This window comes from Pelophylax lessonae, assembly GCF_965119305.1.
Source record: "Pelophylax lessonae genome assembly, chromosome: 10".
NCBI classification, from domain to species: Eukaryota; Metazoa; Chordata; class Amphibia; order Anura; family Ranidae; genus Pelophylax; species Pelophylax lessonae.
In genome coordinates this window covers 41,188,457-41,202,561 of record NC_138777.1, presented here as the reverse complement: position 1 = coordinate 41,202,561, position 14,105 = coordinate 41,188,457, and the positions used below count along the sequence as shown (strand labels likewise).

Below are 14,105 nucleotides of genomic sequence, written 5' to 3'. Positions count from 1 at the left end.
TGGTGTTTCTGGAGCATGTTTACCCACCTGACTCCCTCTCAGAGGCTGCAGGTCCCTTCGGGGTCCCAGCCATCCATTGATGCACTGACGGCGGTCCTGGAGTCCTTTGTGTCCTGGGTGGAGATAGCTTTTGGGCGGCGGGCTAGCAAAAAGCATCCCCCGCCTTCCCCTGCTTCATCTGTCTTAATAAAATCCTGAATCTGATTCCGTTGCTGCGGACAGGGCCGGAATGGGAATAAAAACCAGCCCTGGAAATAATTTCATACCAGCCTCAGTGGCGTAGCGTGGGTTTTAAGCACTCAATGCAAGTAATTTGTGCCCCTAACCAGCAGATGTTTAGTGTTCTCTGGGTCCCTACCACTCATACAGAATTAAAACCCCTTATGGTACATTTTAGGATTTACCACTCCTCATTGTTCTCCTTTCTTTCCCCTTTATCTTTCTCTATCCTAATTTCTTGTTTCTTTTCCATCTCTCTCTCTCTCTCCCTTTTTCTTTGTTCCTCCCCCACTTTTCCTCTCTCTTTCATGTATTCTCTCTTTTTATTCTTTCTCTTACTCCTTGTTGGGGGAGGGGAGGCTGGGAGAGCGGGGTGCAGGCTCCAGGGACAGCACAGCTGGGAGGCCACAGGCTGATCCCCCCGCTATCTAATACACTGCTGACCCCCCCTCCCCGCGAACGAATACACTGCAGACCCCCTCCAAGCTATCTAATACACTGCAGACCCCCCTCCCCACTATCTAATACACTGCTGACCCCCCTCCCCACTATCCAATACACTGATGACCCCCCCTACCCACTTCCTAGTATATAATGCTGATCCCCCATCTCCCCCTAATACAATGCTGTTTCCCCCCTGGTCCTCTCACCCTAATACAATGCTGATCCCCCCGGCCCCCTCCCCCTAATACAATGCTGACCCCCCCTCCTCCTAATATAATGCTGTTCCCCTGGCCCCTTCCCCCTAATACAATGCTGATCACCCCCCTCCTCCTAATACAATGCTGTCCGTCCCTCTCCCTAATACAATGCTGATCCCCCCCTCCCTCCCCCTAATAGAATGCTTTTCCCCCAGGCCCCCTCTTCCTAATACAATGCTGACCACTCCCTTCCCCCTAATACAATGCTGTTCCAATCCCCTTAATACAATGCAGACCCCCCCTCCACCTAATACAATGCTTTTCCCCCCTTGCCCCCTCCCCCTAATACAATGCTGATCCCCCCTCCACCTAATACAATGCGGCTCCCCCTTGCCTCCTCCCCCTATTACAGTGCTGATCCTCCTCCCCCAAATACAATGCTGATCCCCCCCTGTGCCTAATACAATGCTGTTGCCCCCTCCCCCTAATACAATACTGATCCCTTCCTCCCCTGCTAAACACCATTGTATTAGGGGGAGGGGGGACAGCATTGTATTAGGGGGAGGGGATGGATCAGGATTGTATTAGGGGGAGCGGAGGAGGGGATCAGCATTGTATTAGGGGGAGGGGGAATCAGCATTGTATTAGGGGCCCTAATACAATGCTGATCCCTTCCCCTAATACAATGCTGATCCCCTCCTCCGCACTCCCTAATACAATGCTGCCTGCCCCCCCCCCCCCCTCAAATGTAATACACAAGGTCAAGGTCCCTCCTTCACGACTCTTACCTGTACACTACAGGGCAGCTCAGCGCGCCGCCGGTCACCGGTGTCTGTGTGGGAGCCTGGGAGGGAACTTCAGGGAAGGGATGCCGCCATGCTGTACAGCCAGCCAATGACTAGAGATCCGCCGACTGCCGCCGTGCATCCGCCGGATATGACATCATGCCGCTCACATCCGGCGGCTAGCTCGACTTTGCATACCCAGCGGGGTGGGCCAGCGGCCGCGATTACAAAGGGGAGTAAAAACGTTCTTTCCGGCTATATCTCAAAGCGGCCCACCTGGAAATTTCCCAGTATGCCGGCAGGCCAGTCCAGCCCTGGCTGCGGACGTGGCCCACTTTGCAGGGTCTGCGGCCACCGTCCCCAAATTATCGGATAGTGAGGATAATTCCTCCACACCTTTGGCTGCGCACAAGAAGGCACTGGTGGACGCACTGATGGTATGTGTGCGTGAAACTTTAAAAATTGACACTCACAAACCATCTTACGCTGCAAATGTGTTTCCTTATCCCTTATCTCACTTGAGAGCTGCTGGTCCTTTCAGGATAAAATTTTAGAATGTAAACTAATGCCCTTGTCCCTGAAGGTGATTAGCTGTCATTGCCCACACAGCCAGTGCAACGGATCTGAAATCTATAGTTATCTTCCCCTTCTTCCTGTAGTGCTTCTGGGATGGATCAGGGTGATTCTGACTGGTTTGGTATGTTGGTAAATGTTAGTATTTTTATGGGGATATGCCCTTGGTGGTGCTGTTACTTTACAGCTTCCTCTCTTTGGTGTTTGAATTGCTGAGCGTGGAGCACTCAGTATTGATATAGATAGAAGTTGTCTTCAAAGTCTGTGAGGCTGCTTAAGTAGTTAGAGTTGTCTTTGATTAGAGTAATCGTGTACTCTAGCACCTCCTGCACCCGCTCATCTGGGTATCCTTGTATACCAGTGAGGGTGACAGTCTTGTCTGGGCAGACCACCCATTCAGCAGCTTTGACACAGCAGATGGCCTGCAGTGATGGAGGGACAGAGCAGTAATAGTACTCTGTCAGGCAGAGTTTAACAATTGCTTTTGCACATACCATCAGGATATGGTTCTCCTCCACTGTCTGTGCAGTGAGCTCTGCACTGGCCATGCGCTTCATGAGAAGATGCTGCAAAAAAAAGTTGGTGGTTGGAGCAATTAGCCGGTAGCTGAGTTTCCTCATGATTAATGCCTCCATAGTCCACATTGTGGTGTTGGTGAAATGTCTGCGACAACCCAGAATTATCTGGTCCAATTCTTCACTATATGTCTCTGATGTTTTTAAGGCAAGTACCATTGAGGTAATGGCCATAATGTTGTAGGTGCACCTCTCCACCCTGATGTTAAGTAGGAGCCTGTCCAGGTAGTTTATGGCCAGGCACAGGGACTCCAAGCTCAGGGAGTGCTTTGAGTGGGATTTGATAAGGCAGCGCACCATTTTTCTTCGGTCTTCTTCATCCAGTTCTGTACGACTAAGACAGTTCGCAGGTAGGAAGTAGAGTTCAACACTCCTCTTGCAAGCATAGTTTTCGTTTCCATATTCCATTACATACTGCAGGTCTCTTCTCAGGCTATGGAGGTTATATTGTCCCACACAAGGGTTCATTGAGCAGATAGGTGATTCATAAGGCTTCAGCTTTTTGAAAGTAGGTTTAACAGAAGGGGAACTAAACTGGCTAAATGTCCCTCGGTCGTCCATCTTTCTTTTGCTTGGCTGAGTGAACTCCTCTAGTTCAGATGTGAGCTCCTCTTCATCGAAATAGCTTATAGGACTGTTAGGCTGTGAGCTGCTAGAGGTGCTAGAGGTATCGGGCTGAACAGATGTGTCTTTATCGGAATAGGTCACTCGAGGTTTCAGCTGAAGTGTTCCAAACAGAAGGGATTCCTCTTCATCAGAATAGCTTACAGGACTGTTAAGCTGTGAGCTACTGGAAGAATCAGACCTACCAGATGTGTCTCCATTGGCAAAGGTCACTCGAGGTTTCGGCTGAAGTTTTAAAAGCGGAATGGTCACCTCTCCATCGGAAAAGATTTCGGAACTGTTCAGCTCTGAGCTTCTGGTTCCATCAGACTGAACAGATTTGTCTTCAAAGGAAAAAGTCACTGTAGTGCTCAGCTGAGATGTTTCAAGCTGAAAGGACTCATCTTCATCAGAATAGCTTACTGGGCTTGTAAGTTGCAAGCTACTAGAAGAATCAGACCTACCAGATGTGTCTCCATTGGCAAAGGTCACTCGAGGTGTCGGCTGAAGTTTCAAAAGCGGAAAGGTCACCTCTCCATCAGAAAAGATTTCAGAACTGTTCAGCTCTGGGCTTCTGGTTCCATCAGACTGAACAGATTTGTCTTTATCGGAATAGGTCGCTCGAGGTTTCAGCTGAAGTGTTCCAAGCGGAAGGGACTCCTCTTCATCAGAAAAGCTTACAGGACTGTTAAGCTGTGAGCTACTGGAAGAATCAGACCTACCAGATGTGTCTCCATTGGCAAAGGTCACTCGAGGTTTCGGCTGAAGTTTTAAAAGCGGAAAGGTCACCTCTCCATCGGAAAAGATTTCAGAACTGTTCAGCTCTGAGCTTCTGGTTCCATCAGACTGAACAGATTTGTCTTCAAAGGAATAGGTCATTGTAGTGCTTAGCTGAGATGTTTCAAGCTGAAAGGACTCATCTTCATCAGAATAGCTTACAGGGCTTGTAAGTTGCAAGCTACTAGAAGAATCAGACCTACCAGATGTGTCTCCATTGGCAAAGGTCACTCGAGGTTTCGGCTGAAGTTTTAAAAGCGGAAAGGTCACCTCTCCATCGGAAAAGATTTCAGAAATGTTCAGCTCTGAGCTTCTGGTTCCATCAGACTGAACAGATTTGTCTTCAAAGGAATAGGTCATTGTAGTGCTTAGCTGAGATGTTTCAAGCTGAAAGGACTCATCTTCATCAGAATAGCTTACAGGGCTTGTAAGTTGCAAGCTACTAGAAGAATCAGACCTACCAGATGTGTCTCCATTGGCAAAGGTCACTCGAGGTGTCGGCTGAAGTTTCAAAAGCGGAAAGGTCACCTCTCCATCAGAAAAGATTTCAGAACTGTTCAGCTCTGGGCTTCTGGTTCCATCAGACTGAACAGATTTGTCTTTATCGGAATAGGTCGCTCGAGGTTTCAGCTGAAGTGTTCCAAGGGGAAGGGACTCCTCTTCATCAGAAAAGCTTACAGGACTGTTAAGCTGTGAGCTACTGGAAGAATCAGACCTACCAGATGTGTCTCCATTGGCAAAGGTCACTCGAGGTTTCGGCTGAAGTTTTAAAAGCGGAAAGGTCACCTCTCCATCAGAAAAGATTTCAGAACTGTTCAGCTCTGAGCTTCTGGCTCCATCAGACTGAACAGATTTGTCTTCAAAGGAATAGGTCATTGTAGTGCTTAGCTGAGATGTTTCAAGCTCTGACCCCTCTTCATCGGAATAGTTTAAAGGACTGTTTAGCTGAGGGCTACTGGCTCCATCAGACTGAACAGATGTGTCTTCTTCGGTATTGGTAATAGGAGTGTTCAGCTGAGGGCTACTGGCTCTCTCAGAATGAACAAACTCCTTTCCATCAGTATAGGTCACTGGAGTGTTCAGCTGAGGTGTTTCCAGCTGAAGGGACTCCTCTGGTTTGCCATTAGTGTCAGTTGGCCTGGCAGCAGAGTTTCCTCCACTAGGCACAATATGCACATCATGGCAGAGAGAGACATCAGACTGATATCTCTGTTGTTTTCCAGCCACTAAAGGCTTAGATGTAAATTTTACCTGTGACTTTGGATGATGAGCTGTCTCATCAACACGGGTGCGTTTTTTTCTACAACAGTTTCCCATTTTGGAAATCACAAAAAAATCGCAATAAAACCAACTCAACAAGGTTAAGAACTAACAGTGTGCTGCTACTCCTTCGCCTCTCACTGCTGGTTTGATCCGCTGACTCAGCTGCAGGTCTATTTATAGTCTCAGACTCACCAACTGTCATCGCTGTCTTGTTGTCATGGTGACAGTAAACAAAGGTACCTTTGCAGTCAGACAGTTTTAAGGCTCCCTTTACTATGGGACAGCGGCAGTTAGGGAGTTTCAAGGCTCCCTTGAGTGAGAGGGTTATGGGTTTCAGGCCCCCCTCCCTTTCTCTTTAGGGGATCTTTGAAGTGTATACAGGTTTCAAGACTCCCCATACACCTGTAATAACACACGAGGAGCCTTCTAGAAGGGTCAGCTGATTGGTGGGGTGAATTTTCTAGGGGTCACTTGACCTGGACAGTTCTGGAACGTTTTGGGGGGCTATTTAAAGGGGGTTCAGACCCCAAGAAATTACTCACCTCAGGAGGAATCTCTGTGCTGCTCCTCTCCCTCCCGCCCCAATTTTTGTCATGGCCTGATATTACGTGGTTGGGTCACATGTTGTTAAAAGGGGGACTTTTGTGTTGTATAAGTTTCCAGTTTGAGTTTTGATGACTGAGCTGATATGGTAATTTAGGCTTATGAGTTATATTTATGGGATGGTTTAAACTTCCTATGAAATGTATGGCTTGAGTCGTAGTGGCTGAGCCATTGTTTAAGTGATAACAATTTAAACTTCAAATAATATTGTTTTAATTTAGAATTTTGAATAAAGTGTTTTTATTAAAACCAATAAAAAAATGGCCGTGGCCCAAGTTTACTTCCAGAAGGTTGTTTTTGGTGTTTATTAATTTAGTTAAAATACCAATAAAACTCCAATACTGTATTCTCTGATGGTTTATCTGTATACTGGTGACATTTTAAAAAGCCAAGGTGCTTTCTCTTATAGCGATTTCCTTATGATGTCTGTGAATGGAAGCTGAATTTCTGTAATTTGTGATAGAATTAGGAAGCATTAGAAGTTTTTCTTTTTTTTTTCTGCCTAACATTTGGGAAACTTTTCATGTGTGCGGTGGAGTCACTAGAGCAGAAAATAAGGAAAAATCTCTCCAATGGGGACACAGGTATCAATAAAAACACGACAAAAAAGCTCTAACCCATTCTGATTCTATCCAATGATTCTAATCCCTGTTCAAGTGTAACTCCAGACAGATATAATAAACAATGGCAGGTAATGCCGTTACACATTTACTAATAATAATAAGGTTTGTTATTTTAAATGCATCCAGTGTTACATGACATTTCTAAAGTAACAGCAATGCTTACCTGCAGCACCTTGTGGTATCTGTAGCCCCACGCTTTATTATTGTATGCCAATGAATGTTAGAGCTTTAATGGGCAGAGATGCTGGCATTTGACAGATGTAATGACAGCGGGTGGATGGTGCTTAATCTCAACTTGGTCCTAGAAGCCAGGAGACTTTTCTTTGGAAACATTTAAAACTATTTAACCACTTAAGGACCGGGACTATTTCTGACACTTGTTTACAAGTTAAAATCAGTATTTTTTACTAGAAAATTTCTTAGAACTCCCAAACATTATTATTTATATATATATATATATATATATATATATTTTAGCAGAGACCCTAGAGAATAAAATGGAGATGGTTGCAATACTTTGTCACACCGTAAAAAAAATACAAAAAAATACCGTTAAAAAAAAATACACTTTTTTAAATTAAAAATAAGAAAACAGAAAACTTAGCCCAATTTCTTTCTATAATGTGAAAGATAATGTTACGCCGAGTAAATTGATATCTAACATGTCATGCTTCAAAATTGCGCACACTCATGGAATGGTGACAAACTTTGGTACTTAAAAATCTCTAGGCGACACCTTAAAAATTTCTACAGGTTACCAGTTTAGAGTTACAGAGGAGGTCTAAGGAAAAAATTATTGCTCTCGCTCGAATGACCACGGCAAGTCCTCACATGTGTGGTTTGAACACCGTTTACATATGTGGGCGCGACTTGCGTTTGTTTCCACTTCTGCACGGGAGCTTTTTTTTTACCTTTTTTTGTTTTTTATTTTTACACTGTCCCTTTAAAAAAATTTGTAAAAAATGTAAACATCCCTTGTAATACAGTACAATACAGTATTACAGTACAGGTCCTCTTTAATGTGAGATCTGGGGTCAAAAAGACCTCACATCTCACATCTACACTAAAAAGCAAAAAAATTATTTAAAAAAATGTAATTTTTTTTTCATAATAAAAAAAATGGGCCCCTTAGGACCGTTGGGAGGAAGCAACGTATGACATCGCTCCGGTCCTCCAAGGCCATAGAGTCAAGTGTGGGCCAGCTTGCCGTCACTCGACATCCTGCCTCGGAGGGGAAAGGGCAGATAGTTTTCCTCGCTACCGACGGCTCCGGTAAGCAGGGAAAATTACAGGGAAGCGGCCGGGCACCTCTCCCGCCACCCATAAAAGTGATCCCACGATGAATCCGCCACTGGACCCCCTGCCCAGTAAAAAAATACCGGGGGTATGGCAGCTATCTGCTTCCATAACCCCTGTATGTAACATCAAAGTACCGACGTATAACTGCAGCGGGCGGTCCGGAAGTGGTTAAATCAGTATTGTTTGCTAGAAAGTTACTTAGAACCCCCAGATATTATATATATATATTTTTAGCATAGAGCCTATAAAATAAAATGGCGGTCATTGCAATGTTTTATATAACACAGTTTTTTAAGCAGAGGTTTTTGAAACACAATTTATTTGGTGAAAAGACACTTTATTGCCGGTTCACACATATGCAATGTCAGATATTGCTTGTGATTCGCAGCGCACTGCTCTACAAATCCCATGCGATGTCTGTGTATTGCGAATTCAGCCATAAAGATTGTATGGCTGAAATCTCATCGCATTCGGACCAAAGTCGCACAGGACCCTTTTTTTGGTCTGCACCAGAATTGGATCACACGGGCGTTCACACCTATGCGATCTGATTCATGTCTGAATTGACAGTTCACACTGCAATATGCAAACTGATCCGGGGGTGTTGTTACCTTTGTATTGACACCCCTAGCGGTTCGCATATGGCAGTGTGAACTGCCTGCGAGTTGAGTGCGATGCGGGAACCCGCAGTGGATTCGCAGGTTTTCCGCATCACATATATGTGAACCGGGACTTAACCACTTCCCCCAAACCAATGTACATGTATATCAGCTTGCAGAAGTGGTTGAGGATGATTCCTTAAAGCTGCAGCCATCAACCCGCTACGTTTTTTTTAGAGCTGACAGTTGGCTTTCAGGAGATAACAGCCGATGCGGCCTTTATCCCAGCAAGAGGGAAGAGACGTCACCACCCCCAACCCCCCCCCCCCCCCACGGCTCTGCCTGAGTTTCCTGTCTCCCCAGGAGACCCAAACAATCGGGCTGGTTGGAGTCCCGAACAAAGCCAGATTTGGCTTCGATCGGGTCTCCGATCATGTAACCCAGCAGCGGCAGTGGAGGGGTCTGCTAAAAATAAAAAAAGGAAAAAAATCAGAAAAAAAAAATGTAAAGCGCCCCCGTTGCCGTGAGCTTGCGCACTAAAGAAAGCGCATACTTAAGTCCCGACTGCAAATAAAAATGTTTAAATCACACGTGAGGTATTGCCGCGATCGCCAGAACGAGAGAAATAATTCTAGAAAAATATCTCCTCTTTAACTGTAAATTGGTACCCGTTAGAAAATTTTAAAGCCTATGGAAATTTTTCAGTACTGTAGGTTGTCGCCATTCCACGAGAGTGCGCAATTTTAAACCCTAACATGTTAGGTATCTGTTTACTCGGCGTGACATCATCTTTCACAATATACAAAAAAATTGTGCTAACTTTACTGTTTTTGTTTTTTCAAATGCAGTGAAATGTATTTTTGTAAAAAAAAAATTGCTTTTGAAAGACCGCTGCGCAAATATCGCATGACAAAAAATATTGCACAGCAATACCTCACATGTGTGGTTTAAATAGTTTACATATGTAGGCGTGACCTACGTATGCATTCACCACTGCGAGCGGGCATGTGGGGATGGGGGTGCTTTCAATTATTTTCATTATTTTTTTTTTTCCACTTTTTATATTTACGCTTTTCCTTAAATTTTTTATTTTTTTTTTTCGTTATAATTTTTATCGTTATAGATAGATATAGATACAACTTTATTGTCATTGCATAGTACAGGTACACAGCAACGAGATGCAGTTTGGCATCTACCAGAAGTGCAAAATGTAGCAATCGTGCAAAAGTGCAGATAATATCTAGCATATTTACAGTGCAGATAACCATCTAGCATAATTAAAAAATATAAACATCTCTTGTGATAGCAATGCTGCACGATAGGTTCTTTTTATGGAGAAATCAATACGACCCCAAATCTTTTTTCTAATCTTAAAAGCAAAAGGTCATTAACCTGCTGGCGACCGCCCGCCGCAGATTTACTGCGGAAAGGTGGCTCGGCTGCGCGAACCAACGTAACTGCCCCCTAGCTCCACGCAGGTGCTTTCCGTCCCCGCAATGTTCTGATTGGGTTCAGAACCAATCAGTCATCAGGTCCAGACCAATGATTTTTGGCCTGGACCTGGTGATTGGTTCTGACCAATTGCAGATTGTCCTGTGCCTGTGTAATGTAAACACAGGCACAGGAAATGATGCAATCTTCTCTCCCGGAGCCCTTTTCGGTTCCAGCGTGAGAAGAGAGAACATCTACTGTTAGTACACAAGCACTACACTGACACCAGTACACATAGGCACACCTTTAACCCCCTGATCACCTCCAGTTAACCCCTTTCACTCCCTCTCACAGTGTACACTATATACAGCATACAGATAATTTACAGATCACTTGTGACTTCAGTTAGTGGTAGTTAGAGGCAGTCAAAGATAGGTTTAGGGTACCCGCCATTTATCCCCTAATAAAGGTTTGACCCCCTGATCACCCCATTAACCCCTTCATTGCCCTAATACAGTGTCACTATTAGGCCTCTTGCACACGATACTCCTGTTTGAGCATTTCGCGGCTTGAAAATGCTCAGTACAGCTTTTTGAGCTAAAATAAAGCCCATTAATTGTAATGTGCCTATGCACACAGGGGCGTAAACAAGCGCTGTGCATTCTTCAGTAAGAACAAAATAGAAAAATCGGCATTTTTGGTCAGTAATTTAAGCCTCAATGCTCGCAAATACTCACAAATACTCGCGAATACTCGCAAATACATACAAGAAAAAGGTCTTGAAAAAAGTAGATGCTCAAACAGGAGTATCGTGTGCAAGAGGCCTTATAGTGTACAGATCTTTTTCTGATCACTGTATTAGTGTCACAGGTGACATCAGTTAGCGCTAACGTTAGTTAGCGTCAATACAGGATAGCGTCAGATTGCCCCCCTCACTGAGTGTGTGGAGGAGAAGGTGACCGGGCACAGAGCTCCTTTTACTTCCGCCTTCCCATCACACACTTCATAGAGTCGGGACTCAGTCTGCACTATTGTCCACCCTTATTCTTTGAGGTACTTTGGAGATGGTTTGGAGTGTTTCAGTTTGGATAATTCCAGTGTTATGTCTTTTGGCTTTTCCTGGCTGATATATCTAGGAGATTCATACGCCTGATTTGACCACTCAGCGGGTCAACTGTTTCTGGTAAGAAATTTGTGAGACTGCCACGATTGGGTGTATACTCCTCCTGAATTTAATCACTGGTATCCGGGACTTTGCTCTGGCTCTCCCCTCTTCATTACCTTCATATGGGACAATTATTTTGGACTGTATCACAATTTATTGGACGTTTATATTTACAATATTATATTTAATATTTTAATTTTTGGCGCTGCTTTTACCTTTTTTTATTTATGCTATAAGTTTGTAATCCACTTATTTAGCTGGCTGCCTTATTCATTTATCACATACGGTTCATATGTTCTCCTCCTAAGCGCAGATATCACCACCCTCTTTCAAAGCAATTTATATGCCGATCAATTCATCCCCGCAAATCCAAATTTGACCCTTGCCAGAGAATTTGCATGGAAACGTATCACTGTTTCCAAATTTAAACCCTTTCTGGGCCTATCTCTCATCATGGGCCTTAATAAAAAGAGTGAGAGAGAGTCATATTCATAGAGTCATATTGATCCACTGACACAATTCATCATATGCCCGTGTTCTCTGCTGCCATGGCAAATCGATACAATCCAATTTTGGGGTTCATTCACTTCAGTGTAGCTTCACATGTAGTTTCTGGATTTATGAAGGAAAAGATAGCAATGTGGAGCCCCCCATCTGCCCAGACTACATGGGGAGCAGCGGCAAGCGTGGATGACCACAGAACTTTTTTCTGGGGGGGGGGGGGCATCATTTTAAGGTCAGCCATGCTCCACCCCTTTTCAACAATGTCATGAAGGGGAGGGGCTTAGTCATTATACTTATTTTGAGTGTTTATTTTTAAAGAGCAAACAGCAGCATTTATTTTTAAAGCATTTGTTTACCTAAAAAAAAAAAAAAATGGACCCTTTTCCCTTGAAGCATGTTATACAGCACAGTGCTTTGCTGTGTAATTTGGCCCCTTCTATCGCCTAAAATACCTGGCTAATCCTACCTGGCTATGTCCTCCCCTCTGTAAACTGACCATGGTATACCATGGCTGCTGAGCCCTGACACTGTGGTCAGTTTACGTGCCTCTGTCATCTGCAGCCCTCCTGTCCTTCTCTGTACTCTCTCCCCCCTCTTTCCCTGCCTGTCTGCTCCTGTGTCAGTGCCTGCCCCCCCCTCTCCTTCTACTGCTGTAGTTTTGTTTAAAGTTTCATATCTGGTCTACAGTCTGTTTAATAATCCTGTGTGCCCCTGTGTCTGTGTTTTATAAAAATAAGCCATGCTTTACAAGTTTTCAGAGCGCCACTCGCCGCTCACGTGACCCGCCACCTCTCTCTTCCTCTCCCCCTCCCCTCCTCCTCCCCTCTCGACTGACATCAGTAAGGAATCCTCGGCCCCGCCCGCTGCAGGCAGTTGTCAGATGGGGAGAGGAGAGCTGACGGGTCATGTGAGCGGTGCTTGGCCCTCTGAAAACTAGTAAAGAATGGCTTATTTTTTTAAAACACAGGACTATTAAGCAGACCAGACAGGATGGTATAAAGTGGCTTAACAACCACTTAAAAGGGGAAGTTGAGATTCCAGGGGGGGGGGGGGGCGCCATCATTTGACCCCCCCCCCCTGCCCCTACCTGCGGATGCCCATGGCGAGATTGTTTGGGACTTGGTGTCACCCTTATTCAGAAAAGGGGTACCATTTATACGTGGACAATTATTGCCACTTTTTAGTCACCTTTTTGATTTTGGAATTGGCGCATGTGGCACCGTGCGACTTAATCACATTGTATTCGTGGAAAGTCCATTTAAATACGACCACTGATCTGTTCTACTCAACTGTCTGCTGCAGCAGCCAATTGTACCAGATGGGGATGAGTGTGATTTATATTGTGGTGATAGAAGAATTTGCTTTTTAGGAGTAATTGATGGTGAAGAAATTGGCATTGAGTGTTAAATTATATTTTAAATGGCTTCTTTTTATTTTAGGTGTCTTCTCTTGAGAAAAGTAGAATGGGAGAGGTATCTGGAGAGGTGGATTGAAGAGAATCGGTTCCATTCTTCCTTTTCTTCTCAATAGAAGACCAAAGATGATCAGAGGGTCACTGCACTGAAAATTGAGGTTTACAACTTCAGACAAAACTTTATTTTTCTAGTGTAGTGGGGGGTTACATACTATTTCATGCTTTTATTGTTATTAGTACCCCCACTGCAGGAATTTGAAATCTCCTAATGACCATTGCCATTGGGAGAGAAAGTGATGGGAAAACCAAAATGTAAGGGCCTGTGCACATTGGTGTGTGGAGATAATGGACTTACATTTATTGTTAGGTATTCATGTGTTACATTAGGCAGCAGATTTACGTTGCAGAGTCTGCCAATGCACAATGTTCTTTCTTGTCCATTGAGGGACACAAGAAGTTCTTCACCCCTGGGTTATACTGCCACCTAGTGGATGATGTGACACAGTCTTTTCTTTAGCTCTGCTGTGTTAAAAGACTTGCCTTTCTGATACTACCCTTTTTTGATTAGATTTTTTTTGCCTCTTCAATCAAGACCCTTCTCTAAATTGCTTCTGGAGCCTTATGTGTTAGTTTGCGTCTGGTGCAGTCATCCTCAGCCTGGCTTTTGGAGTACTGTGTTCAGACCCTGCTGTACTGTATGCAGAGATAGCCTGGAAGTGACCATCAGGCACTGAGTTCCACATGGTGCAATTTCCAGAACTCCGCTCTACTAAATGTTGGCTGTGGAGAGCTGTCATGTCCAGGTTTTTCTCTAGGTACAGGGATTCATTACGGCTATGCTTGCTAACATTAGTCCCAAAGTACCCCCAACAAGCCATGTTTTGAAATTTTCCGGTAGCGATCATTTAGATGTGCACCAGCCTATGCCACCCCTCTGAAAAGCAATCCATTGATCACTTTTCAAAGAGTGGTTACTAGGTGACTAGGAGGCGATATGTCATTTCCTCTCTGCCTGTTTTAAACCTAAAAAG

The 14,105-nt window shown here is 44.4% G+C and overlaps 1 protein-coding gene and 1 long non-coding RNA gene across 2 annotated transcripts in view; one reads left to right on the top strand and one right to left on the bottom strand.

Annotated features, from left to right (window-relative positions):
* The window catches only part of LOC309565207, a 1,884,446-nt gene that overhangs the window by 1,568,073 nt on the left and 302,268 nt on the right, over window positions 1–14,105 (top strand). The gene's annotated exons all lie outside the window — the stretch shown is intronic.
* On the bottom strand, window positions 2,446–5,490 carry LOC309565504 (uncharacterized protein; the record flags this gene model as incomplete). The annotated part of the gene is made up of 4 exons (XM_082270474.1): window positions 2,446–3,264; window positions 3,682–4,029; window positions 4,147–4,380; window positions 4,960–5,490. The coding sequence occupies 4 exons, from the start codon at window positions 5,488–5,490 to the stop codon at window positions 2,446–2,448; spliced, it is 1,932 nt and encodes a 643-aa protein (XP_082126600.1).